The 27923-nt window shown below is 59.1% G+C and overlaps 1 protein-coding gene across 1 annotated transcript; it reads right to left on the bottom strand.

Moving 5' to 3' along the window:
• Nucleotides 1-744: 744 nt before the first annotated feature.
• LMTK3 (lemur tyrosine kinase 3) lies at nt 745-21555 on the bottom strand. The gene is made up of 16 exons (XM_025421845.3): nt 21457-21555; nt 19408-19520; nt 18365-18498; nt 17960-18110; nt 17362-17438; nt 16770-16888; nt 12811-12898; nt 12364-12512; nt 11812-11896; nt 11611-11732; nt 11301-11450; nt 8181-10705; nt 5123-5538; nt 3859-3994; nt 3328-3465; nt 745-909 (listed from the first exon to the last, which is right to left on the bottom strand). The coding sequence occupies exons 2-16, from the start codon at nt 19481-19483 to the stop codon at nt 893-895; spliced, it is 4383 nt and encodes a 1460-aa protein (XP_025277630.3). The 5' UTR covers nt 19484-19520; nt 21457-21555; the 3' UTR covers nt 745-892.
• Nucleotides 21556-27923: the final 6368 nt, after the last annotated feature.

The raw sequence follows: 27923 nt of genomic DNA, 5'->3' as shown, positions 1-27923 counted from the left end.
ACAGGTAAACTGAGGCACAGCCACCGCGGGCGGTGGGGACACAGGGCAGCACTGTTCTGAGGTGTGTGGCGTGTGGCCAGGAGCCACGTGGGTGCTGGCGGGTCATCCCTGAGCACCCCGGGCGGCGCTGGGACGGCCTCTGGCCAGCGCCGCAGCTGCGCGGCGGCCACACGGCTCGTCCGACCAGCCTCGCGGGCTCCGGCCGCCTCTTAGCCGGACTCGGTGCTGCCCCCAGCGGGCGGAGCGGGGAGCCAGAGTGCGAAGCCGCAGCCGGGCCGCTGCGCCGCGCGTCCGCCTTCCTGAGCCTCGAGCTGCCCATCTGCGAAGCGGGCGGCCGCCGGCGACTTCTCCGGGACCCTCCCCCGATCTTTGCCCCGAAACACGCACAGGCCCCCGCATTCCTCCAAAAAGTTGTTTTTGTCTTTTTTAAATAATGTGAAAATGCCACGCGAAGGTTTGAACCAGAGGCCCCTCCAGGGGCCGGGCTGGGGCGGGGAGGGGAGACGCGAGATGGGGGGTCCAGGTCCCCGAAGCCTGCAGCCCCTCGCTGGGGCCAGGAGTGGGTAGGAGGGGCCTCCGCTGTGCCGAGGGGCTCCAGGCCCGAAAGAGTTCAGTTCAGTTCCAAGAAAGGCGGCTCTCCAGGGAGGGATGAGGGGCTTCCTGCCTCATTTGGCACCGAGGGGGTCGGGGGGCTCGGGGGAGCCGTCCGGAGGGCTGGGGGGTGGGGGGCCAGGGCCTCCCGTTTGGCACATGGTGGGGGAGGGGGAGGGCCCAGCCTCAGGAGCCTCCCCAGAGGCGGTGTCTGTGGTGGTGGCAGTGGCTCCGTCGTCCACAGAGGATTCTACTCTCAACCCCTCTTCTGGGGGTGCAGGAGGGTGGGGTCTTCGGGGAGTCAGTTCTCCACGGGGCCTGAGAAGGAGGGAGTGGAGAGAGAAAGTTACTGGGCAGACAGGCTCATGGCTCTGTTTCTCTCTCTCTCTCTCTCTCTCTCTCTCTCTCTCAGAGTGAAAGTGGAGCCCTCACCCAGGCCCACAGGGCCCCAGATAATCTGTTCTGTCCCACTTCTGTCCACACCTACACCATCCCCCCTCACTCACTCCTCTCAGGCCACGCTGTCCTTGTTGTTCCTCCTCGGCTCCAAGCACAGTCCTACCCCAGGGCCTTTGCATGGCAGTTCCAACCACCTGGAATGCCCTTTCCTCATCCCTTCCCTGTAAGGCAGGCTCCTTCCTCAGAGGTCTTCCCTGGCCCTTCTCAGTCAAGAAGTCAACATTTTACACCCCCACCTCCACCCCCCAGTCACTCTGGTTATTCTCCTTCATGCTTCTCCCCTGAGACAACCCTAGTCATTGTCTGCTAGCTGCCTGTCTGCCTGCCTCTCTAGAGTAAGTTCAGGGAGGATGGCCCTGTGCTTGGTCACTGCAGCATCGCCAGCGTCCAGCACAGGGCCTGAAAGCGCCCTCCCACCAAACTGCCCCATGACCCCTCCTATCCCAGTGGAACGAAAGCCCCCACCCATTCCACAGATCCAGAAAACCAAGGTCTGTGGGATGGAGGATCTCACTGCGGGCCACACCCGCCCAGCCGCAGCACGGGTATCTGCGGGCGGAGGGAAGGGATTTGGGGTTTCACAGGACTGGGCCCTCCCTCTCCTCTCCTAGTGAAGTCATCTTGGCACGCTCGCCCTGCTGGCCTCAGCCCTGACTCACCACTTGGCAGTGTCCCCATGTCCTGGAACCCACCCCACGCTGTCCTCATGGAGGCCTCAGAGAAGACCTCTGGGAGGAAGAGACATTTGAGGTGGAACCTGAAGATGTAGCCAAATGAAGAGTCTGCCCTTGGCCCTGTCCTTCCTGCCCTGAACCCTGCCTGTACTCTCCTCTCCCTCCTGGACCCTGGCACCGGCCTCCTCTCCAGCCTCCCAGCCTCCAGTTGGCCCCCACATGGCCCCGGAGGGGATCTTCCTATACCAGCAGCTGGTGCTGTCCTTTCCCTGGTCACAGCTGACATGGCTCCCTAGTGCCCCCAGGACAAAGTCCCTCTCTTCAGCCCACCCACAAGCCCTGCATGGTCCTCCCTACCCCCTCCCCCTGCCCCACTCCCTAAGTAACCCCCAGACACACACGCCTCCCTTCTGTTCCCTGAACTGGCCAAGGTCTCTCCTGCCTCAGGCCCTCGTGCAAGCTGTTCCATCTGCTAGCACACTGTCCCCTTCCCCTTCACCTAGTTAATGACAGTCAATCCTTCGAGTACCTGATGAAGTGGCACTGCCAAACAGACAGACAAAGCCCGCTCCCCTTGCCATTTGCTTCTCCAGCAACCCTGAGTTTGCACTTACTCATTTACTGCCAGACTGTGGGGTCAGTGTCTGCGGGTGGGGTAGGGTAGAGGAAGGCTCGTGGATCTTGCCCCACTCGGAATCCTGCGCCCAGCACAGCACCTGGGCTTAACCAACACTCAGTGGCCATCTACTTCCCTAAGTACAGTAAGAGCTACCAGTTAGAGACCACTGCTGCATGCATGTCCAGGCTGGGCTGGGCTGTGTGTATTTGTGTGTGTATAGGATTAAACCATTTAATCCCCTCAAGAATCTTAGGAGTTAGATCTTGTGATCATCACCACTCCACAGATGAGGACACCGAGGCACAGAGAGGCAAAGGGACTTGCCCTGGGTCACACGGCCAAGGAGTGGCAGGGCCAACGACTGGACTCCACCATGATTTGGGGGAGCAGGAATGCGACCCTCCCTGAAAGGGGCAGGTTGCACCTTCCACCTTCTCAGTGCTATGCTCTGGGAACACCTGTGCTCGCCAGCCCCGCGCAAGCTGTGCATCCGGAGGTATTCTCCGGAGCGGCAGCAGGAGGCAGCAGAGAGCCCGGAGCGAGGATTCTATCGGTTCAGATGGGCAAGCACAATGTAGGGCGCATATAAGGACTTGTTACTACTACTAGTAGTACTAGTAGTACTGTTGTTGTGGTTATTGCTAGGAACTCCCTGACCATGTTCCGGTTCAACTAGCCAGCTCTGAGCACACTGGGTTTCCTCTCCCTGACTCTGATCAGCCTGTGCCCCCAAAAGGATGTGCGATCAGGATCTGACAAGTGCCAGGCAAGGGACGGGGCCAAGATGGGCAAGATCCTGAGGGCATCCTCCCGGAAGGGCAAACAGGCTCAGGGAAGGGGCGTGACTGCCCCGGTCTATCTGTGGGGCACTGCCTGGGTTGAGCTGGTTCCCGAGCTGGATGGGGAGAGAAAGGCAAGGAAATTCGGGGATGGGGACGGAGAAAGGCAGAGGCGGGGCAGGCCCGAGGGTCTGAAGCACCGTACCTGCGGGCCGGGCGTCGGGGGCCCGGGCGGGAGGCCCCGGGGTCTCCAGCGCAGGCGAGACGGAGAAGCGGGAGAAGCACAGGGGGGGGCCGGGTGGGGGGAGGAGGGGGAAATCCTCCGCCCATTCGAAACTGCCTCCTAGGGGTGGGGGGTGGTGAGGAAAGAAGAGGGGAGGACGCGGTCAGACCCTCCGGCACTTCTGGAGCCGCTTTTAGCTCTAGACCCTCCTCAGGCACCTAAATCTCGCGGTCTACACCGTGGGCGGCGCCTCAACACCCCGCCCCGTCCATTCAGCCCCGCCCCCAGGCCTGGCCTCACCACTGTCCTCCTCCAGACCCTGCCTCTCTCTTCCCCTCCAGGCCCCGCCCAGACCCCGCCCCCATCGGGCCCCGCCCCTCCTCTCTTCCCCGGCAGGCCCCGCCCCGTCGGGGCCCGCCCCATCTCCTCCCCACCTCCAGACCCTGCCTCTCTCTTCCCGTCCAGACACCTCGCTTCACCTCGGCCCCCTCCAGGCCCCGCTCAGCCCCTTACCAAAGCCGCTGTCGTTGCTGGGAAACCCATCTCCGGGGGTGGCGGGGTGGGGAGGCGTCGGGGGCGCTGGAGGCGTTGACGGGTCCGTGTCCCCCTCGGGGGGGCCCTGGACGCTCAGCTCGTTGGTTGGCGTCTCCTATGGAAGTGGATTAGGGGGCGCACCGTCACATCCCATCCACCGTATTCCCAACGGGCAACACAGCCTGCTAACGTTTCAGGGGCTTCGGGTACCCCAATTTACAATCGCAGTCTCTGAGAAGGCGGTTGGAGCCCCTGATCTGCCTTGGAAACCTCAGGTCATCCCTTAAATCCACCCGAGGCTCCTCCCTCGACCGCGGACTCCCGCCCACAGCTAAGTCCCCCGCCGCAGGAATTCTCTCCTTGCTTCTTTAGGCGACGCTTCCACGGGAGCCCCCAACCCAACAGCATCTCCATAAGCCCCGCCTTGTCTCCATGACCCCTAACTACCGATATCTCGGCCGCAGGCGTCCGAGTTCAGGGCGCGGAACTACGGCCCCGACAGTCCTCCACACCCCCCACCCCATCCTGCGCCTTCGACCCCCCCGCGACCCAGCCCCTGAGCCCTGCCCTCTGAAGTCGCCCCGCTCCAGCCCTCCACCCCCCGCCCCCGTCCGTTTGCTTAGTGGCCCGGGCCAGCCTCATCTCAGGACCTCAGCCCGGCGCGCCCCCTCCAGGTCCACCCGGGCCCATCCACACCCGTCTAGCCCCCGTCCGCAAGCATCATCCCGCCCTTTCCTCTCCCTTTTCAACACCATCCTCTCAGCCCTCGTTACTCCTCGCACGATCCCCAACCCACGCTCTGGGTCCCGCCGCAGTTCATGAGCTCTGTCTCTCTCTGAACCCGCTTCTGAACTTAGTATCGCAACCCCAAGCCGCGTCTCTTCAGCCCTACCTGCAGCCTCGCCAAGGCCCGCCCTAGCGGGTCAAATCCGCTGCCTCCCGAGCGCTGGAGCGCGGGTGGGCGGACCCCGCCCCAAACCACGCCCCAATTCTCTCAGCACCTTCTCCCCAGCCTCTCCGGGCTCCGCCCTCACTAGCAGGTATCTCCCTCCCACCCCTAACCTTCCAGCACCCTCCCCACAGGCCGCACCCTCCCCCTCACTCCAGGCCCCAAGTCCGGTCCAGTCCCCCCGCCACACTCCCCCACGCTCCCCCACCGCCCCCCGCCCCGGCCCCGGCCTCACCAGGATGGCTCCTCCTCCCCAGGCCCCGCCCCGACCGGCCCCGCCCCGCGGCCGCGCACCTGGTCGAAGAGGTAGACGGTCACGTCCCCGTGGAAGGAGACCATCTTGCGCTTCCTCTCCAGCTCGCTGTCCTCGGGCTCGTCGGCCCCGCGCGGAGACTTGAGCAGCCCCCGCAACGGGCGGGCCGCGTCCGCGTCGGCGCTGCTCACCACGACGGGCACCGGGGCTGCCCGCGCCCTCCCGGGGCCCCGCGGCCCCGCCGCCGCGCCCGACGCTGATGCCTCCTCGTCCTCCTCCTCGTCCTCGTCCTCGTCCTCCCCGTCCTCCTCCGCTGGCCCCGGCGCCCCCGCCCCGCCGGCCTCCCCGCCAGCCGCCCCGGCGTCCGCGCCCTCCCACGGGGGTCGCCGCGGGCCCGGCCCCGGGAACGGCGTGAGCGTGAGCGGCGGCAGCGCCAGAGAGAGCCGCGAGAGCTTGGCTGCGAGGGGAGAGACCCGGTGAGCCCCTGCTCCCGGGGAAACTGAGGCATGCCCTCCTGCCCCGCTGTGTGTCCTCAGGTCATCTCAGGCCACAGTATGGGCCTCAGTTTCCCCTCTTGTGAACCCAAGGGCTGCTCCGGGGCCTTTCTCCACGCAGAGTAGGAGAGATCTTCCCCCTACACCAGGGGTTAACCCTCTCCACGACTCCCCAGAGTACACATCACAAAGCCCCAACTTTTCTCTGCCACCCACCAGGCCCGAGTGCCCTGACCCTGCTGACCTCTCCAGGCTCTGTTCCCCAACTCATTCTGACTTGACCTCCAGCCAGTCACTTGGGCCACCTCCCTGTGCCTCCCACCTCTGAGCCTTTGCTTAGGCTGTTCCTTCTGCCTGGAACTTCCTTTCCTAATTCAAGTCCTATTCACCCCCTTCCTCTGTCTGGGCTTTCCAGCCTTCAGGGGCCTCCCAGAAGGTCACCCGCTCTGCACCCCACAGCACCAAGCACCGCTCCTTCCAAGCAGCTGATCTCAGTGTGTAACTGTCCTTCTGTGGCAACGTGATTCGTGTTTGCGTTGCCACAGAGCAGACTTGACTTGGGCTCCTGCTGGCTGCATCCCCAGCACGTAGAAGTACTCAGGCAATAATCGTGGGATTAATGAATGAATGTTCCCTGCTATGTGATGTTGACCAAGGTCCTCTCCCTCTCTGGCCCTCAACTGCCAGATAAAATTGGGGCGTCAAACCATCTCCAGGGTTAGACGCCCCAAAGCCTCTCTGATCTCAGCTTGCCGGAAGGTAAGGACTCCAGGTCCCTGGAGGAGTAAACCTGGCTTCAAATCCCAAGCCTACCCTGCTGGCTTGCTGTGTGCCCAGGGGCAAGTAAATCCACCTCTTTGTGTCTCTGTCTCCTCACTAGTAGATTAAGAGGGGCCACTCATCCCTCCATTAATGTATAAGAAAATGGTTGTGACAGGGCCCTGTGGGGAACAACGGTGGGGATGACAGGAGGGTCAGGGCAGAGCGGGGAGAAAGACTGGATGTGGATCGGGTCACTCTCCTCCCTTCATTCACTCCATTCCAGCTTCACTGGCCTTCTGCTGTTCCCCGAGCATGCCAAGATAGTGCCCATCTCAGCGCCCTCCACCCGAAACACCCTTCCCCCAGATATCCACCCAGCTTACTTCCTTCACATCTGCTCAAAAGTCACCTCCTTGAGGCCTTCCTTGACCATCCATCTCAGGGCGAAGGGGTTGGGGGCTGTGAGGGAGCTCTCAAGGAGCTCTCAGGAAGGACAGGGTGATAGCCTTTGGAAATCAGGAAGGCTTCCCAGGGAAGGGGAAATTTGAGTGGGGTCTTGAAGGATGAATAGGAGTTCATGCATTTTTTTTTTTTTAAAGCAGGCTATTCCCAGCATCTTCCCACCCAACCACATCCTCCCCGCCTCCCCCCACAATCCTCCGAGGCATCTTAGCTGCTCATCCCCTGACATTTTCACGCTGTCTGGGGCCTTCCCTGACACAGCTGGTTGCAAATTCCCCACATCAATCTCAAGGAAGTGATAGTGTCCTAATACCATGGACTGTAAGGATGGAAAATTCTGTGCCCAGCCCCATTCCTGACATCTCCCTCCTGAGCTGCAGGCTTCTCTGGCAAACAGAGATGATAACCTTTTCCTCAATGGGGGCTGTGAGATTGCCAATAAAAACCAGGGCCCAGTCCTTTATAACTTTCATACCACTACTTAAGGCCTCTGGGTGATTCTGGTGGAGCCACAGTGCCTGTGTCCCCATCTGAACAGGGGCCATTTAGCTTTTCTCTTAAGTCTACCCCCCCTCTGTGACAACACACTTTCTGTGTTCCTACCAAAACTCAGTTTCAGAAGACATTTCTACAGTTTTCAGGTCACTGCTACCATCGTTGGCGGGGGTGGGGGTGGGGTGTCTGAAGCTCCCCAGATCCCAGTTTGGGGCAGCCCAGGGCCTGGCACACAGGAGGCCTGGCACACTGCATGGATGCCTCCACTTGTTGGCAAGTTTAAACCAGAGATCACACGCTGGCCGCCCAGCCCACAGAGAAGGTCCGTGTGAATCGGCTTCAGCCATTAAAACACGCAGAACTCTGGTTTAAAAGGGAAAAGCAGCACATCTGGCAACGCCAGGTGGGCAGTCCTGACTGGGGCTGCATTTCCTTCCCCAACTCCCACCCAGCCACTCCCAGACGACGTCATTCATTTCCCAATACTATCTGGCCCCCGTGGTCCTCTGAGTTTGAGACCCGGGGTCTAATGGAATTGGGATCAAAGCAGGCGCTCGGGTGTGCCAGGCTGCGCTAGAGGCTTCAGAAGTCCTAACCTTCTCAAGCCTCTCTGCCCTATTAGGCAGGTGCTATCCTCATCATCCATTTTTGGCGGGAAACCGAGGCACAGATAGGCAAGGTCACTTGTCCAGGGCCACAGGGCTAGAGAGGGGGCAGAGCCAGGATCTGAGCCCAGGCGGTGGGGCTCCAGGGTCTGTGCTCACTATTGCCAGCCTGACCCGTCTGCTCCCCGGAAGCCTGAGACTCTCAGCTCAACTGTACGTCTCGGAAGGAGCCAGGCCTTGGCCCCCAACCTCGCTCCCCTTGCTCCCAACAGCCTCCTCACCTTTGATCTGCTCGCTGTTCCCCTGAGGAGGTCCCAAGTCCAAGAACAGTCGTGGCATCTCGGGGCCCTTCCTCTCGGGTTGGGGGGGGTCCCCGTCTGTGCTGGGTGCTGTGTCTCCGCCGGCCCTGCTGTCTGGGGCCCCGGGCTCTCCCTCGGATGCCACCTCCGGCCTGGCTCTCTGGGGCGCTGGCTCCGGCCTCCTCGGCTGTGCCTCCGGTGGTGGCGGCGGTGGCGGTGGCGGCTGTGGCCTCGTGTTGTCTGCCCATCCGGCCTTTGCGTCCACGCCGCTTCCGAGGCCGCCGCCGGGGGCCATCCCCGTGCCCACTGGGGCTCGGCCCCCACTCCCGAGGTCCGGCCTCCCAACCCCGGGGGCTCTCGGTGCCCCCCCAGTCTCGGGGGCTCTCCTCTCGGTCCCGGGCTCCAGCACCCCGCTCTTGGGGGCTGGGCCAGTGGGGCCAGGGACTGTCTCCCCGCCGTTCCGGGACAAGGCCACTGCGCCGGGCTCGGGGGCTCTCTCCAGCAAGGTCTCTGGGGCTGGCACCCCACTCTCGGGTGCCTTCTCCCAGGGCCCTGGGGCTCTCCGAGGCCCAGTCTCCGGCAGCCTCTCCGTGTTCCTGGGGGGTCTCAGGCCCCCATCCTCTGACACCTTCTTCTCGATCTTTGAGGCTGTCAGTCCCCCATTCACCAGCACTTTCTCTTCTCTCTCGGGGGACCTCAGCTCCCCATTCTCCAACACTTTCTCCTCCCTCCTTGGGGGTGTCACCTCCCCATTCTCCAGCACTTTCTCCGGCACTTTCTCTTCTCTCTCGGGAGTCCCGGGGGCCCCATTCTCCGCCACCTTCTCCTCGATGATGTCCGGGGCTCTCTGGCCCCCGTTCTGCACCGTCACCCCGTTCATGGGGAGGCTCGGCTCCTCGTTCGGGCTTGGGGCTTTCTTCCCGCTGCCCAGGACTGTGGGGTCCCTGCTCGGGCCCTGGACTTTCTCTCTGTTCCCGGGGCCTCTCCCCACCTTCCTGGGTCCCGTCTCTCGGGGGTTTGCCCCCTTCTCCCCCAGGAGGTTCCTTGTCACGTCCTCCCGCAGGGACATCAGGAGCTGCTCGGTGCTCACTTGAACTACAAAGGTCGGCTTCTCCCGGGTCCCCGGCAGTGGGTGGGGACCCGGGTCTGGGGGTGGCCGGGGCGCTCCCGGGTCGGGGGGCTCGGGGGGAGCCCGCGGTCGAGGGACCCCTTCCTCCTCGGCTGCCCCCCCGCCGGGGAAGGCTCCCTCGGGGGAAAAAGGGGTCTCGGTCTCGTAGCCGCTGTCCCCCGGCTTGGGGCCCGGAGATGACAGGCCGGAGCCGGGACTGGCCACGGCCGAGGGAGGGTCGGGGGACACGGCTGGGTCCGCAGGGGCCCGGGGAGGTGGCGGCGGGGGGGGGGGAGCGGGAGGTGGCCCCCGCCCGGGGTACTGGGGCGCCGCCGCCCCCATGAGGGGGTCCAGAAATTCGGGGGGGGCCGAGGCGGGGGGGGCCAGGGGCAGGTCGGCTAGGGAGCCCCGCTCTGCCCGCAGGGACGAGTCGTCCTCGGGGGGATGCGGGCAGCCAAGAGCGGGGTGGCCCCCCCAGCCAGCCACGGCGTCCCCCCGCTCCAGGGGCAGACAGGAGCAGGCCCCCTCCCGGCTGCACAGGGGACAGGGCAGCGGGCCCCGGCGGCTGGGGCCACCCCCGAGGCTGCTGCTGTCCTCCCCCGGGGAGCTGCCCTCCTCCTCCTCCTCCTCCTCCTCTGCCCACGGGGCAGTACCCCGCTCCCCCAGCACCTCGGCGGGGTCTCCCGCCAGGGTCTCCCCGGCACCTCGGCCCTCGGGGTCCCAGCCGCTCAGGAGGAAGCTGCCTGATGCCGAGGACTGGGCGGGGAAGGGCCGGGCCGCAGGGAAGAGGGGGGAGGCCCAGGTCTCGGACACCAGCTGGGGCACCTCGGAAGGGGCCTGGGAGGCCTGGGGGGCAGGCACTCCTGGGTCCAGGGGGTCCCAGTCATTGGGGAAGAGGGGCTCAGGCGGGGAGCCGTGCTCCTCAAGGCGGATGTAGTACTCGCTGCTCACGGAGGGGCTGCGGGCGCTGATGACGGGCAGCACGCTGGGCGTGGACAGCGCCTCGTAGAAAGGGTTGGATGGGTTGGCATGGGGGGCCGGGGGCGCAGACGCCGGCTGCCAGGGGGGCGCTCCCCCACCGCGGCCAGCTCCCCGGCGTGCCTTCTCCCACAGGCATTCGAGGTTGAGGCCGCGGCTGCTCTCAGTAACCGTGAGCACATCATCAGGGTCAGCCCCGGGAAAGCCATCCAGGAGGGGGAATGGTGAGGAGAGGGTGCCTGGGCGGGGCGCGCTGTGCTGCGGGGGCCAGGGCCAGGGGAAGGGACCGTCTCGGGGTGGGGGGGGTGGGGGCGGGGGCCGTGGGGGTCGCTCAGAGAGCAGGTAGGTGAGCTGCAGTTGGAGATCGGAAGCCGAAGGGCGCTGGGCGGGTGGCCGCCAGCAGGACTGCAGGATATCGTACCTGGGGGACAGGGAGGAGGCACAGGTGAGAACAGAAGAGTCCCTGTGTGTGTGTGGGTATGTGTATGCACACGTGTGTGGAGGGGTCACTGGGGTCAGGGGAGACCCAGAGAGGGAAGAGGACTGATATCTCAAGGGAGGCAGACAGAGAGGAAGATCAAGACCCAGAGAGATGAGGACAGAGCCCCAGGTTTGTGTGTGACAGAGATGCGGCAGCGGGAGGGGGGGTGGTGAAAAACGGGGGACAGCAGGGCAGATGTAAGGGGATGATGGTTAGGTGGTCTTCCTCTCTGGGCTGTTTGCTCTGGAATCAGAGATAAGCAAGCAGCAGGGGTTTTGCTGGAGTGGAGAGACTAGGGTTCTCGAACCAGCGCTGAAGCTCCCCAACTGTTTCACCCCTTCCAAGCAGCAAAAGGAGTGGGGACATGCGCGCTCCACTCTAGGGATTGTGGCGAGTGCTGAGTGAGATTGTGGGTGGTGTGCCAAGAGGTGAGGGACTTTGGGACATCCTGGGATGGGATGGGATGGGATGGGATGGGATGGGATGGGATGGGAAGGTCAGGGGTCAGGGGTCAGGGGTCAGGCTCTGCCCTCACCAGTAGTCGGCATAGGGCAGCTTGAGCCTCGGCCGGGCCAGCTTGACATGCTGCTGGCGGACCACGAAGGCGAGGACCTCCTCGTCTGACAGGTGGCGGTAGGGCTGAGCCCCAAACTCAAAGAGCTCCCACAGGGTCACCCCCAGGGACCTGCGGGGAGCAGAGGGAGAAGAGAGGTACCTGAGAACCCTGCCCTGCCCCGCCTGGGGGCCTCTCTTCCAGCCTCTGTTTCCGCAGCCGGAACCGTGACCCCTCTTCCACCTTCCTCGCCGCCCCGGCCCCGCGCAGCCCGCAGTGGGGGCCCCCTCACCAGATGTTGCTCTCGCGGCTCTGGTCCACCACCATGAAGGTCCCGTGCAGCTCCCCGAGGAGCTCGGGCGCCGCCCAGCGCAGCGGGATCCACAGGCGCTCGGGGGTCAGGTAGTAGTCCTCCTGGGGGGCGCGCCGGAGCGGGGTCAGGCGGGTGGGGGCCCTCCCCCCGCCCCCCGCCCTGATGGAGGGCGGCCCCCACCTTGTAGTTGCTGTGGGCCAGCCCGTAGTCTCCGATGCGCACGGTGAGGTCGGAGGTCAGCAGGCAGTTGCGCAGGGCCAGGTCGCTGGGGGCGCGGCAAGGACGTGAGGTAGGAGGGGGCAGCGGGGCGGGGGGAGGGGGGGGAATAGCTGCCAGCCCCGCCCACCGCCCCCGCCCCGCCCCTCTCCCTTCTTGCCATTACTCCTCTTCCCCTGCCCTGATTCCTCCGCCTCCCCAAACCTCCTCCTCTCCTGACTCCTCCCACTCCTCTGTGACCCCTCCCTCTCCCCTTCTGACCCTTCCCCGCCAAGGCTCCTCCCTCTCTCCCCTGTGACTCCTCCCCTCCCGATCCCACTCCCTCTCCTGACTCCTCCCTCTCCTCTTCCGACCCCTCTCCTCCGGGGCTCCTCCCCTCCCGACTCCGCCGGCTGCTCGTGCTTTCTCCCCAGGGTTGCGCCCCTTCCCTGTGGCCCCACCTCCCACCCCCATAGCCTCGACCCCTCCCTAAGTAGTGCCTCCACCACCCTCTTCCCCGTGGCTCGCGAGAGCCACCTGTGCACGTAGTTGTGGGAGTGGAGATGTGCCAGCCCGCGGGCGATCTCCAGGCCCATCCTCTGCAGTGTCCGCAGGTCTCGAGGGGGCAGCTCAGGGGATAGGCCCTCAGGGGGTCGCTGGGCCCGGAGGTAACGTTTCAGGTCCCCCTGGAAGGAAGGAGGGGTGGGGTCAGGAACCCACACATCCAGCCTGTCTGAGGCGGGGATGGGGGGCGGCCTCTGCACTCAGTGGGCAGCTCCCCTGAGCCTCAGTTTCCCCTGCTGCTTAGAGGGGCCTAACCACAGAACGCCCCTCGCATGAGTGAGGGCCCATCTACGGCAAGCGCTCAGGAAAGGTCAGCGCACGTCCCGCGTGTTATTGCCAAAGATTCCGGGGACCCTAGGCTTGCTGGCAGCCCCGCAGCCCGTCCAGCCTCCACCCTGCCCTCCCTCCGCAGACCCTCACCAGTTGACAGAACTCCATAATCAGCAGAAAGGGCAGTGTCTCCACACAGACGCCCAGGCACTGGAGGACGTTGGGGTGCTGCAGGCTCCTGGGACCAGAGTGGGGAGGCGGCAGGGTCAGGAAGCAGCCGCTTTCAGCCCACCACAGACCTTTGTCCCACGCACCCCAGCCTCCAATATGTTGCTCCCACCTCTTTGGTCTCGGTCTCTTCCGCCTCCAGTCTACTGGCCGCACCCCCACACTCAGGCCCCCTCAACACACACCCTCCCTCCCTCCCCCCCATCTGGAAGGGGGTCAGCCCCACTATCCTCCAGTACCTGGGGGTCCTTGCCCTCCTTCCTCTCCACCTCACCTCTGCTCAGCCCCTTCCCTCCCCACAGCCTGACTGGAGCCTCCTCCTCACCTCCTGGACTCTCTTCTCAGCCTCCTCCCCGCCTCCCTGCCTCTGACCTCTCCCTTGTAGTCTGTCTCTGACATGCCACTCGCCCGCTCACAGCCCTTTGTGGCTCCCCCGCACCGCACCGGGGGACAGAGCAAGGCTCGCTGCTGAGTCTTTCCTGCCTTTCCCCACCATGGCTTCTCGCCGCCTGCCCTGCACATCTCCCCAGACACACAGGCACCCACTTAGGCTCCAGGCCTTTGCACTTACACTTCACTCTGTTAGGAGCCCTCCGCTCAGCAGAGTTTTCCTCATCCCTCGGGCCTCAGCTTCAACATCATTTCCCAAAGAAACATCACTGCCCCAAGCCCCCTCCTTTAGCCTCACACTGTGGGTAATAGTCAGGCTGGAGGGCCAGCAGGAAGGTTGAATCCTGAGTCCACCTTTTTTTTTTTTTCTTAGTATATGTGCTGCCGAAGCGAGCACTTTTTTTTTTTCTTAAAGTCATCTCTACCTCCAGTGTGAGGTTAGAACTCACAACCCCAAAATCAAGAGTCACACACTCTGGGGCACCTGAGTGGCTCAGTGGGTTAAGCACTTGACTCTTGATTTCAGCGATCAAGTGGCAATCTTAGGGGCACAGGATGGAGGCCCAGGTCAGAGCTCCATGCTGGGCATGGAGGGTGCTTGGGGTTCTCTCTGTCTCCCTCCACCCCTCCCCGCTCATATGCCCCCTCTCTATATATAATAAATAAATCTTAGAGGCGCCTGGATGGTTCAGGAGATGAGCATCTGCCTTTGGCTCAGGTTGTGATCCCGGAGGCCTGGGATTGAGTCCCACATCAGGCTCCCTGAGTCCCACATTAGGCTCCCAATAGGGGGCCCGCTTCTCCCTCTCCTATATCTCTGCTTCTCTCTCTGTGTCAATAATAAATAAATAAATAAATAAATAAATAAATAAATAAATAAATAAATCTATCTAAAAAAAAAAAAAGAGTCACATGCTTCACTGACTGAGCCAGCTGGATGCCCCCTGAGCCGTACCTTTGCCAGGTGTGAAACCCCAGAGAAATCATTTCACCTCTTCCTGCCTCAATTTTCCTCAGCTGTAAACTGGGGACAGCCACAGTCACCCCACAGCCAGTTGCAGAGAGGAATTTAATGAGACCAGAGAAGAGCCAGCACATAGTGGAAGATCCTCACTATTATTACAGCTTTTATGTGAACATGTTAACATATTGTTTGATTTTCATATCGCCCCACATTCTCCTGCCTTCCCATCTTTGCAGCTGCTCTTCCCTCTGCCTGGAACATGCTTCCCACAATGCTTGCGTGCCAGATCCCTCCCAGTCCACCTCACCTCCCCCCATGATGATCCATAGCTCCCCTCTCTGTCACGTGCTGCCTCACTTCCTCATGGCACCTGCCAGTCTCTGACATTTTCTTCCTTAAATTTCTTTCCTGGTTTATTGCCTGTCTCCTCCACTAGGGGGGGAGCCCCACTAGGACAAGAATTTGGGGCTTTCTGTTCAGGTGCCATGTCCCCGGTGCCTAGACAGGTGCTCAATGAAAATATGCGCCATGAAAGACTTTACCCCGATACGAGGCCTGGGGTCTGTAGGAGAATTAAAACATTCCAGACTGGGACACCTGGGTGGCTCAGCGGTAGAGCATCTGCCTTTGACTCAGGGCCTGACGCCAGGGTTTGGGACCAAGTCCCACATCGGGCTCCTGCAGAGAGCCTGCTTCTCCCTCTGTCTATGTCTCTGCCTCTCTCTTTCTCTCTGTCTCTCATGAATGAATAAATAAAATCTTAAAAAAAAATTCCAGGCTTGTACCCAGGGCCTGGCTCAGAGGTAAGTGTGCAGTGAGTTATTTTCCCACTGGGGTCTGGCAGGAGGCAGGGGCTACTCGTGTGCTGTAGGGCCAGCGCCCAGGCTCACTGCCTGTGTCCAACCTTCTCCCCTTGGGACAACAGTGCCTCCAACTCCTGCCTGGTCGAGGAATCACAAGACAATGTGGTCATAAACCACTGGGCTGTACTGGGGCCTTGCAAAACAGCTGGAGCTCTGAGTGTGGGCTTTAGGATGGGGGATACCAAAGATTGCTTGGATGCACCCCATACCTACCAATCTGAGCCAAGGTTGGCCGCTTCTGCTATCAAACCCTCCCAGAACCTTGCTGGGCAGGATGATGTTCCCCCATTTAATCCAGAGGAAACAGAGGCTCAGAGACATAAAGCAATTCACCTAGGGTCACACAGCTGGTAACCGTGGCAGAGTGGGGACTTGAGCCCAGGTTTCTGGCTCGCTCAGCAAACGTCTGCAAAGGGCAGACCCCCAAGCTGCCAGTGTGGTCCTGCGCTCTCCGAGAGAACTTTCTGTGAGAATTTCTGTGGGAATGTTCTAGATCTGAGCTGTCTAACATGGGAGCCACTGGCCATCTGTGGCTACTAAGCAATTGAAATGTGGTGCATGTAGCTGAGGCAATGAATTTTTCATTTGATTTCACTTTACTTAACATAAATTTAAATAGCCATATGTGGCTAGTGGTTGCCAGGATGGGTCTAGGGAGAGGCAGGCAAATAAGCAAGTAAACAGATGAAATATGTGTTATGAAGAAAATGCACGAATTGGTGTGATGGAGCCTCCCAGGGCCCTCCTTACGTGGAGTGTGTGTGTGTGTGTGTGTGTGTGTGTGTTGGTAAGGGAAGGCCTTTCTGACCAGAGACCTGAGGAGGGGAAGGGAGCCCACTGTCTGGAGCCAGGGGTGGATGAGCCAGGAATATTCTAGGTAGAAGGAACAGTAAGGACAAAGGTCCTGAGGCAGGAAAGAGACTGTTATGGGAAATCAGCGAAGAGGCCAGGATGGCTAGGCCAAGGAGCCCAGTGGCAGGAAAGGAACAGAGCCAGGCCTTGCAGGGAGTGTGGGCTATACAGAGGAGTGGAACTTTGTCCTGCTGGCAACAGGGAGCCATGGGAGGCTTTAGAGCATGAGGGTAATCAAGTCCAGTGTCTGTATCTCTCAGGGTATACCCACTTTTAAAATCATTTGAAAAAGGTTCTCCGTATACAGATCCTTTCCACGACAGGGCAACTACTACCTCAGGAGGCGTTTATGTAGCAAGTGTTTACCTAGTTCTTGCCTAGAAGTCCTTAGAGCAGAGGGGAGACCAAGCAGGGGAGGGACAGGGTCCTGCCTTCCCAGACCTAACAGCCCAGTAGGATGTTTGGGCTTCCCGGACTCACTTCCTAGATGAAGATTCTGAGGTTCAGGGTGAAGAGGGGCAGGCCTCTAGCTCAGCTTCTGTGCCCTTCCCATCACCCTTGTCACACTGTGCCCCTCATTTCATGTCCCTGGCTCACGGTACTGAGGAGGAACCCAAGGCTTGAGGCTCAGAGAGGCAAATTCTGTCCGCCAAGTCACACAGCCAGGAAGAAGTAGATCCAGGATTCAAACCAGGTTTAACTCCACGCTCTACTCCTCCCACTCCCCCCACTCCCAAATGTCACCTCCCTGAGGTGCAAACCTCCCATCTTTGGGCCTCCACGGCCCTCATCTGCTGAGAAGCCCCCCATACCTGTAGGGCTGAGCTTCTGAGATGAACTTGCGCTGCTCCAGGGGCCCCGCGCTGGCTCGGAGCTCCTTCACCACCACCTGGGCTGGGGTGTAGTCGGAGAATATCTCTCCCAGGATCACCTGGTCAAGGGGGAACCGGAAAGTCAGAGCCTGCAGTTTCCCCAGCCCAGGCCCCAGGACCACCTCCACCCCACTGCGTGGCTTCAACTCCCCCCACTTCTTGCCAGCCTCTCCCTCCAGATCCCACCACCCTTGTCACCCCCCCTCCCCCATCAGACGCAGAGTGAGAGACTCACGGGCCCCGAGTCCGATGGATGCAGGGACGGATGGAAGGATGGACAGACGGACGCGTGGAGAGCCAGGTGGCGAGGCAGAGTGGTCAATGGAGTGAGGAGGGAGGCGCTGACTGACAGATGTAGGGGGGTTGGGGTAGGTGGGAGTAGGTGAGGGGCGGACAGAGGTGAGGGCGCTGGGGGGCTGAAGGGCAGGGGACAGATGAGAAGTGGTGGGAGCAGGGAGGGGATGGACACAGAACAGGAGCACAGCCCTGGATTGTATGGATCCCCCTCCCTCCCAGCCCCAGCCCCACTCACCTTCCCAAACCAGCCACTCCCAATCTCTTGTAAGTAGCTGAGATGCTGGCGGCTAAGGCCCAGGGGGGTGGTCATATCTAGGAGGAGGTGGAGGAGGGCAAAAAGGGGAGGTCCCTTAGCCTCTCTTCCCCTCCCAAGTGCCACTGACACCCCCAAACCGCCCCCCCCTGCCAATTCAGTGGCACCTGGGGGGGGGGGTCAAAGCAGATACCAGTCTCTTTTCATTGGCTGCCCCCAAATTCCCTGATGGATCTCAGCCTCCTCATTGGCTGCCCTCAAGTTCCCAGCATCCAACCCATCCTTCCCTTTGGCGTTTCAAGATCCTGTGACCTGACTTCAGCCTGCCATTGGCTGCCTCTGAGACTGAGATCTAGGCTGACCTCACCACTCACTACCCCATAGGAATCCCCCAGTCTGGCTGTGGATTAAGCAGTGGCTTTCCTGGAGATGATCTCTGACTCCCTTTTGGCCGCCTCCAGGATTCTGTGGCTCCCACCTCTGCCTTTCCCCTTGGCTGCGGGGGACCTCAGCTCCCTGGCCCCCCGAGGGAAGACTCTCCCGTGGGGGCGTGGGATCCTAGTCTAGGCGTGGAGAGTACCTGAGTGTGAAGGCTGCGGGGCAGGCATCGGCAGGGAGACCTCAGCCAGCGGAAGAATGTAGACATCGGGCAGCGACTGTGAGGAGGAGGTCTCCTCCGCCGGGGGAGTGTACTCCCCGGAGCAATCCTCCCCTTCAGGGTTCTCAAACTCCTGGGGGCCGGGAGAGGTGAGGGGTGGGAGAACACAGTGCTGAGACACGCCATCATCCTTTTCATCCATGTGTCTCCCCGTCTTTCTTATAACTGTTCCCCGATCTGCATCCCAAGACTCCAGATCTTGCCAGAACTTCAGGCCGGAAGGTGCTGCCAGACTTACTGCCCCTCTCCCCCACCAGCTACCTGGGTTGAGGGGCAAAGGAGACTTGTTGGAGTCTTCCTCCCCACCTGAATCCCCATGCACCTCACCTTGAAGCCGACATCACCCCGTTTGCAACACAGACAGGTGAGGAGGAGAAAGATGAAGGCCAGCAGGCCGGAGCAGGAAATGAGGACCACGGCGTAGGGAGGAGCCAGAGGGGCCCGGCCCAGGGCGAATCCATCTGTGGGCACAGGACTGGGCTGGGGTCCCGGCTTCTAGCCCCAAGCTCCCAGACTCCATCCTGGCCCCCACCCCTCCCATCCTGGCCAGGATTGACTACAACTCCCACAATGCCCTGCAACCAGGGTCTCCTTGGCAGAGGAGCCGGATGGCCCAGGGCATTGTGGGAGTTGTAGTTTGAGGCCTTCTCAGGTGGTTGGGTTGGGGGTGGGGTCCCTCCTCTCACCCCAAGCTAGGACCCCCCCCCCCCCATCACCTCACCGCAGGCTTGGATGAATTCCAGTGAGGACTGAGGGAAGGAAGTGTAATAGTGGAGACTGGTGCTCTCAGAATTTAAAATACGCTCCAACGGGGAGTCTCATTACCCCCTATTTGGGCAAGAGGATGAGCCCCCCAACTGCAGGCGGGGAGAAGATTCCTGCCCCACGCTGGAGCCCTCTAGTTACGGGGGTTGAGGCCTGTCTCTTTTAGGGACTGGTGGAGTACACACACGTCCTCCGTCCCCAGCCCAAGCCCCTGAGAAGGGAACTCCGCAAGCCCTGGGTCTCCCCCAAAGCTGGAGGCAGCCTCCTATGCTGTGTCCCCCTTAGAAATAGTATTCCTCCCCTCTGCCCCCAATTCTCCCAGAGGCCCCATCCTTCCCAGGCTCCCTGCACACACCTGCACGCACACATGCGTGTGCACACACACATGTTGCCCAAACGGACCCCCTCCCCACCCAGCCCCCAGCCTTCCTCCCACAGGCCCTGCTGACAGAGGCACCGTCGCCGCGGCTGCCCGGGCCCTGGCTCCGCTGCGGGGAGACGCGCACGCAGGTGATGGTGGAGCCGGAGCGCCGCGGACCGACCCCCGGGCAGGCCGGGGTGGGGGTGGGGGGCCGCGGGACAGCCGGATGGCCAGACAGACTCACCGGGGTGGGCCGGGGACGCCAGGCAGCCGGAGGCGGAGACGGCCGCGAGGAGGATGAGGGCGCCGGGGGCAGGCATCTTGTCGAGGATGGAAGGGAGGTGGAGGTGGTGGCGGCTGGGGAGGAGGGGGGGGCGGGCCCTCAGCCCCCAGCCATGGGGACCCGCGCGACCCTGGCCTCCCCCCGGCCCAGGAGAGGGGCAGGAGACGCAGGACAGGGGGAGGGAGGGGCTGCTTACTGGCTCAGGTACCCCCCTCCCCCTCTTTGAAGGGACAGACAGATGAAGGGATGGAGAGGCGGACAGAGGAGAGGAGCTGGGGAGCCGGGGTTGCTGGGGTGGGGGGGAGAGGGTAGGATGGGGGGGGAGAATGAGGGCCCCGCCCCCGAGGGCAGCCAGGATTGGGGGAGCAGAGAGCCTGTCAGAGGAAGGGTGGGAGGAGGGAGGATGGAGGGAGGATGGAGCGTCGTCATGGCAACTGGCTCCCCAGTAGCATTGGCTGCCAGGAGGGAGGGGAGGAGGAGGGACAGACAGGGACCAGCAGACCCTTGTGGGGGGGGCACAGGGCCCACAGTGCCTGGCCCGGGCACTACTGTGACACGCCACCAGCACGGACACGTGTGCTCCACGCCAAGATGCAGATGTCAGGCACACGCAGCCCACACATGCCTGACACACGTCGCAGAGACCCTCATAGACAAGCACATCACATACAAAGGTGGACAGCCATCGGCAGACGGGGACACGTACACGTCACACACAAAGACGCAGGGACGACGGGCTGCACTGGGTACGTACAGGCAGGCCGGCCCCCGGCACAGATGCACCCTGTCACACAGGAACAGCAAAGCATCACAAAGACCCACACCTGCCACAAAGTAAAGCCCCGAATACACAGACACCCACCCCACAGACAAAGATTCACGCGGACACCACAGGGACATGCCGAGGCACACAGTCACAACACACAGACATCTCGCACATGGGCAACAAAGGACACTCGCAGACACCAGCATGACATACACGGATACACAGACTCTCACACCACACACATACACACAGACATCACTTTCACAGAGACAGACACACACATGACATGCACTAACATAGATACACCTATCACACGCACGAATATCCACAGACACACAGTGGGTGCATGGAGAGACATGTATGTCACCAACACGAAAACACACACAACACACACATATTCACAGGTACTTAAAGGATACACACGGCTCTCACACCCACCCACGCTTGACTTACCTGAACGCATGGACACATGTCACATACCCAGATTCACATCAACCATCAGAACTGGATACATAGACACAACACATTCAAAGAATTACACATGCATACGAAGCTACACAGATCACAGGCAAAAATACCCATAAGTAACATCATACACGGACACACACAGACACATATCGTTTCTAAGTATACTCAGTCATCTGCATTATACATAAACACAGACACACAACACAGATCCACACATCACATACTTAAACACATGGACAGACCCATTGCAAAGATGCACACATTTCATACAAGGTCACGAAGACACCTTGCCCGTCATTTCCACACATCACATACATAAATACACCCAGGGACACACAACACCTACTGAGATGCAGACATGCACTACACCTACAAACACGCACGCATCACAAATACCCACATTTCCTACGAGGTTACGCAGCCATGACATAGCCAGAGACGCTTGCTTCATACAAAAGATACATAATCATAGTTTACTTTATTTATTTATTCTTCTGAGCATTTACTCTGCGCCGGCAGCGTTCTCGGCGCTTTACACAACAGCCCTCTGAGGCAGGTGCTTTTATCATCCCCATCGTACAGATGAGGAAACTGAGTCAGGCGAGGTGCGGTCACCTGCCCCAAGGCACACAGCAGGGAAGTGGCAGAGCTGGGGACTGGAACTCGGTCCGACAGGGACACAGACAAAACAGACAAGGACGCACACGTCACGTGCCAGGCCGCCGCCGTCGGGGGGTTCGCACCCCACCCCACAGCACCCCGAGCTGCAGACACACCGGAAGCACCGACTCCCACCCTGCGCGCGGACGTCCCCGCGGTCCGTGAGCACCTGCGATGCGTCCCTCCCGCGCGAGGCCAGGCCGGAGCTGCGCAGCCCAGACGCAGCCTCCCAGCGCACCCGCGGCGGCGACCCGGGCCCCCCTCCCCTGCGCGCCAGCCCCGCCCCCGCCCCCCAGCGGGGGTTCCAAGGCTCCCCCCACCCAGGGGCGCGGCAGGGACGCGCGGCTCACGCACCCCGCGGCGCACAGCCCTCCCCATGGGGTGGGGGAGGGGCTGCCTCTCGGGGTCTCGCTGGGGAAACTGAGGCAGGTTCATCGCGCGAGGAGGCGTGGGGGTTAGAGGGCGCCGGGACCACCCCTGCAAGGTGGACTGACCAGGTGCGGGTAGAGAGAAGGAAACTGGGGGCTGGGGAGGGCGCTCTGAAGATGCAATTAACTGCCCCGGCGGCTGAAGGGCACCGAACCTGGCGAGAGCAGGGGCTCATGGGAAGTGTAGTCCCAGCCCTGAGACCTGTGGGAAATGTAGTTCTGTCTCCGCCAGAAGGGCGGCTGGGGTTCATCGCCTCCCGGAGGGGAAGCAGGAGCAGGAGCCGGCGGCCGGCCGCCTGGATCTTTGGGGACAAGGTGGACAGAATTTTTGAGTCCTAGAGAACGGCAGCGACGGGGTTACAGTCCCAACTCTGTCTCCGGCTCACTCTTCGTGTATTCACGCCACAAACGTTTATTCAATGCCTACTATGCACTGAGCCCGGCCCTTGGCCAGAGTTTGGGCTTGTGGGAAGGAATGAGTCAAATCTGTCCTCTGCCCTTCAGAGAGAGGGTCGTCACAGGGGCTTTCAGAAGGTCCCCCAGAGTTTTTCAGACTGTGAGCCATCCTGCGATGTGACATCAAGCTTGTGGCTCATGCCCAGAGTTTTGCTGGGAAATGAAATAGAATAAGCTAGAACATAAGCAGAGTGCCTTGATTGCGTGGGGGAAATATCCATGCATGGGATTTTAATTTCTGACAGGTCTCTTATCCGAAACCCCGGGGTCAGGTGTGTTCTGGATTTGGGAATTTTGAGATTTTGATAAGGCCGTAGAAATATACACCGTATGTTCTGAACAGCCTCAGTGCGGTCTGGGGTAGGGCTGCCATCACTTTAATATTTCCGTGATGAAATCTGTGGACAGCCCCACTGACGGAGAAGTAATTTAAGATCGTGTATCTGTTTAGGTTGAATTCTGTCTCCAAACTAATGATCAAACTTTCTGGTGTGGGAGCTTTACTGATTTCAAAACCATGGATGGCAGGACACTTCCCACTTTGGGAACTACACTTCCCAAAGTGTGGTTCAGAGTTCCCTGGGGGTCCCCAAGAGCCTGTCAGGGAATCCAAGAGCTCAAAATTGTTTTCTTTTTCTTTCTTTTTCTTTTTCTTTTTTTTTTTTACAATTTATTTTTTTAGTAATCTCTACACCCTACATGGGGCTCAAACTCATGACCCCACGATCAAGAGTAGCATGTACCTACTGAGCCAGCCAGGCGCCCCCTAGTATGAAAATTACTTTCATTCTAACACTGACACATTACCTGCCTTTCTCACTCACTCTCCGATGAGTGTACGCTGGATTTTTCCAGAAGCCACACAGCGTGCAGTATCGTGGTAGAATACGTATCACAAGATCACAAGTAGGTACAAGGCACAAATCTTCTGTTGAGCCAAGCATTACAGATATACTTGCAAAATGGTAAAAAACAAACAAACAAAAAACAATGCCACTCTTCTCACTAACTTCATTATTAAAAAATTTTTTTAAGTTTTATTTATTTAAGTAATCACTACAGCTAATGTGGGGCTCGAACTCACAACCCTGGAATCCAGAGTCTCTTGCTCTTCTGAGCCAGCCAGGTGCCTCATTCATTTTGTTTGCTTGTTTGTTTGTCTGGAAAACTTATTATTTTTATTAACGTAGGTTTATATCTTAACACAATGGGTTTATTATTGTCATTTTATTTTTTTTAAGATTTATTTATTTATTCATGAGAGAGAGAGAGAGAGGCAGAGACACAGGCAGAGGGAGAAGCAGGCTCCATGCCGGGAGCCCGATGCAGGACTCGATCCCGGGACCTCAGGGTCACGGCCTGGGCCAAAGGCAGGTGCCAAACCGCTGAGCTACCCAGGGATCCCCCCCTATTATTGTCATTTTAAAATGCGATAATAAATATTGCAAACATTTATCAGTTTTAATTTCTAACATGGTAAATATCAATAGACATAACCCCCAGAAATAATAGCCCTGTGGGGTCCTTCATAATTTTAAGAACGTGAAGGCTTAAGAGCTGCTGCTTTTTGTCTATATGTATGTCCCAGGCACAAGAAAATCATTCATTCATTCATTCATTCACCGTGTCACAGTAAAAACTGAAATACTGTCACTGTCAGGAGAAAGTAACATGAAACTGAAGCCCCGTGGGAGTCAGCCAGAGGAAAGGAGAGGGAACAGTGTGTTTGGACAGAGGGAACTGTGCATGCAGAGAGGAAGGTAGGAGGTGGTTGTTGATGGGGTTGAAGTGAGAATGAGTAGTTAGTTTGCTGTCCTCATGGGCCAGGCACTGATGCTCACCCATCTGCACAGAAACCTGCCTAGGGTGAGGTGGCCACTGGGCAAATGGTCACTCAACTCTAAACTGTGCTAAATGCAGGGAATCTGCTGGCTCAGTGGTTGAGCATCTGCCTTCTGCTCAGGGCGTGATCCTGGGGTCCCAGGATCCAGTCCCTCATCAGGCTCCCGGCAGGGAGCCTGCTTCTCCCTCTGCCTGTGTCTCTGCCTCTCTCTGTGTGTCTCTCATGAATGAATAAATAAAATCTAAAAACAAAAAAAACTGTTAAATGCATCAGGGGAGAGGATGAAGGTGTGTGATTTAGGCTGGGGAAGAGTCAGGGGAGGCTTTTCTAGGAAGGTGATGGTAAAGCCCAGATCTGAGAGGGGGAAGGAAAGAGTTGGGGAGGGAGCAGAGCGAAGAGTACTGGGGCAGAGGTAATAGCACGGGGATGAGGAGGTGGGGGTGGCTGTGAGGCTGGACAGCCCTTGGGGCCTCAAGAAGTGCATAGGAGGCTGGCGTGGCTGGGACTGAATGGGGAGGGAAGTAGGGACAGGAGTAACGTCAGAGAGGTGAACAGGAACCAGTCACTGGGCCAGAGGGTGAGGATTTGGGGTTTATTCTCAGCCAATGGGGAGATTTGGAAGAGTCCTGAGCTGAGGAGGGACAGGATCCGACCTCAGAGCTAACAGGTTCCCTCTGATCAACGGTAGGAGGAAAGAGGAAAGACGAGGAAGGACGAGGTGGGAACTGGAAGCCCAGGGACTTCAGGTGCAGGCGAGAGACAGTGGCAGCCCCAGCCCGCTAACTGGCAGTGGCGCAGAGGGGAACAAGTGGCTGCAGGACAATCACAGGCGTCTGTGAGGACGTGGGGAGGTCGGAGCCCTCACACAGCTGGTGGAAACCATGCAGTCGCTTTAGAGGGTGGTCTGGTGGCGCCTCAACAGTGAATCAGAATTCCTCCGCGGTCCAGCAAGGGCCCTGCTGGGTATCCACCCGCGGGCGGTGACAACACACGTCCACACAAGCACCTGTGCCTGCGTGTTCCCAGCAGCACGATTCGGAGCAGCCTGAACCCAAATGTCCATCAGCTGAGAGGCGGGCGGAGGAAGCTCGGTAGATCCAGACGATGGAGCATCTTCCAGCCACACAAGGGGGTGAATTTGTGATGGGCGCCACTACAGGAAGGAACGTGGAAACCTCTGTGCCCAGTGAAAGAGGCCAGACACCAATGGCCACATCCTGTAGGATTCCATTTATTTTTATTTTTTAAAAAGATTTTATGTATTTATTCGTGAGAGACACAGAGAGAGGCAGAGACACAGGCAGAGGGAGAAGCAGGCTCTCCATGGGGAGGGCAATGTGGGACTTGATCCCAGGACCCCCGGACCACACACCCTGAGCAGAAGGTAGATGCTCAATCACGAGCCACCCAGGCGTCCCAAGGACTTTGATTTGTTCACTGCTATACCCTCAGTGCCTAGCCCAGTGCTGGGTGCAAGAAGATCCTAATACATACTTATTGGATGAATGTCTTTTTTTTTTTTTCGTTTATTTATCTAAGTAATCTCTACACCAACGTGGGACTCGAACTCATGACCCTGAGATCAAGAGTTACATGGTTAAAAAAAAAAAAAAAAAGAGTTACATGGTCTCTAACTGAGCCACCCAGGCACCCTTAGGATTCCATTTAGAGGAAAATGTCCAGAATAGCCAAATCTGATAGAAAGTAAGTTAGGGGTTGCCTTGGGATGAGAGGAACTAAAGGATTTCTCACTGGGGATGGTGAGCGCAAGCTAAAATTGATGGTGGTGATGGTTGCACAACCTGCTGAATCTACTAAAACCCACTGAATTTACTGTGTTTTTTTTTTTTTAAGATTTTATTTATTCATTCATGAGAGACACGGGGAGAGAGAGAGAGAGAGAGAGACGCAGAGACACAGGCAGAGGGAGAAGCAGGCTCCACACAGGTAGCCTGACATGGGACTCGATCCTGGGACTCCAGGATCACGTCCTGGGCCGAAGGCAGATGCTTAACCGCTGAGCCACCCAGAAATCCCCGTGAGCCACCCAGGGATCCCCTGAATTTACTGTTTAAGGGGGCCGATCGTGTGGTGTGTGAATTCTATCTGCCAGTCGTGTGGTCTGTGAATTCTATCTCAATCCAGCTGTTGAAAAACTGTTTGGGCAGAAGACTGTACCATCTTGGTAATGGTTCCGGCACGGGGCCTGAGGGAGAAGGAAGTGTCTAGATGGCTCAGACAACTGGATAGACGGATGGAGCTTTTGCCGACATCATTGGTACAAAGCACTTCACACATCTCTTGGTTAGTAGGAAGTGCTCACCAAAAGTCAATTATTATTGCTGCAATCATGGAGATCCTGTTGAAACTTGAATCAGATCCCGTCCCTCCTCTGCCCAGGACCCTTCCATGGCTCCCACTCACTCAGAGTAAAAGCAGAGTCTTCACACTGGTCCTCAACTCCCTCCATTCCCTCTGAACCTCAGGTCCTACTCTCTCTGCACATCTCATGTACTCTGGCCAGATGAACTTCCAGGGGCCTCCCATATTCTACGTCAGTCCTACCCCAGGGCCTTTGCACTTGCTGTTCCCTCTTCCCTGCTATCCGCTGGTCTCCTCCTTCACCTCTTTTCAGTTTGTGCTCAAATGTCACCTCCTCAGGAAGCCCTCCCTGACCACCTTATTAATAACTGCATCCTCTTCATCTTATCTGTGGAATCCCTCTTTCTTTCTCCTTCACCATGTGACCCACTAGATCTTTGATTCTTTGCTTTGGTTACTGTCATCTCTCCCAGTAGAGCCCCATGGGGGCAGGGGACCCATCTTTCCTGTTCCCTGCTCTTTTCCTATTGCCTGCTAGAGTTTCTGGTACAATAAATAACTGCCGAAGAAAGAAAAGAATTCGAGGTCATTTCCTGTTGACGCATTTCCTGCTGGATTAAAGCCACGGCCCCTGCCCAGCCACTGGAGAGTCACCCACTCGGTGCTGCGCCAGGGTTTCTGAAAGAGAAGCTTCAGGAGAGGGTGGTATTTGGGCTCAGGTGTAACAGGAGCAGGGGCGAGGCTGAGAATGGGGTGGGAAATAGAGAAGGGAGGGCATTCCAGGCCAAGGGGATGGAGTGCACAAAGGTCTGGAGGTGTGAGACAGCTTGAAACATTTAGGAGACTTCCACCCGCCCCACCCACTGCCTCCCCCAGGTCAGTGGCTCGCACCCAAACCTCACAGTCATTGTCAAATCCTGCTTTTTTCTCACACCCCCACACCCGATCCGTCAGCTGACTCTGCTTTCAAAATATTCCCAGAGCCTGACCACCTCTCACCACCTCTGCTCCCACCATCACAGTTTGCTAGGACTGGTGCAGTAGCCTGCCTAGGGGCCTCCTTCCTCTGGCCCCATGCACGTACACAGTGTCTTCTTCCTACAGCAGCCAGGAAAGCCTGCTAATGCCTAAGTGAGGTCACGTCCCCCTCTGCTCCCAACTCTCCTAGAGCTCGCATCCCACTCGGAGTAAAAGCCCTTTGGCTCCTAACCCCACGGCCCCTAACCCAAGGCCCTAAATGGTCTGCCCCTCAATAGTTCTCTGCTCTCATCTTTGGCCTGGTTCCCCTCCCTCCCCTCCTCCAGCCACACAGGCCTCGTTCCTGTTCCTTGAATCACAGAGTATAAGTAGGAAACTGCCCCAGGGCTTTTGCACTGGCTCTTTTTCTCTAGGGAATGTCCTTTCCCTAGATCTCCACTTGGCTGAGCTCCTTGCTTCAACCAGGGCTCTGCCCACGTGTGACCTTCCTGGAGGGCATCCCTACCCAGCCACCAAAGCTGCAGCCCCAATTCTGGCCTTCTCCAAACCTTAGCGT

Source organism: Canis lupus, chromosome 1 (assembly GCF_003254725.2).
Source record: "Canis lupus dingo isolate Sandy chromosome 1, ASM325472v2, whole genome shotgun sequence".
NCBI classification, from domain to species: domain Eukaryota; kingdom Metazoa; phylum Chordata; class Mammalia; order Carnivora; family Canidae; genus Canis; species Canis lupus.
This window is presented reverse-complemented; position numbering and strand designations above follow the sequence as displayed.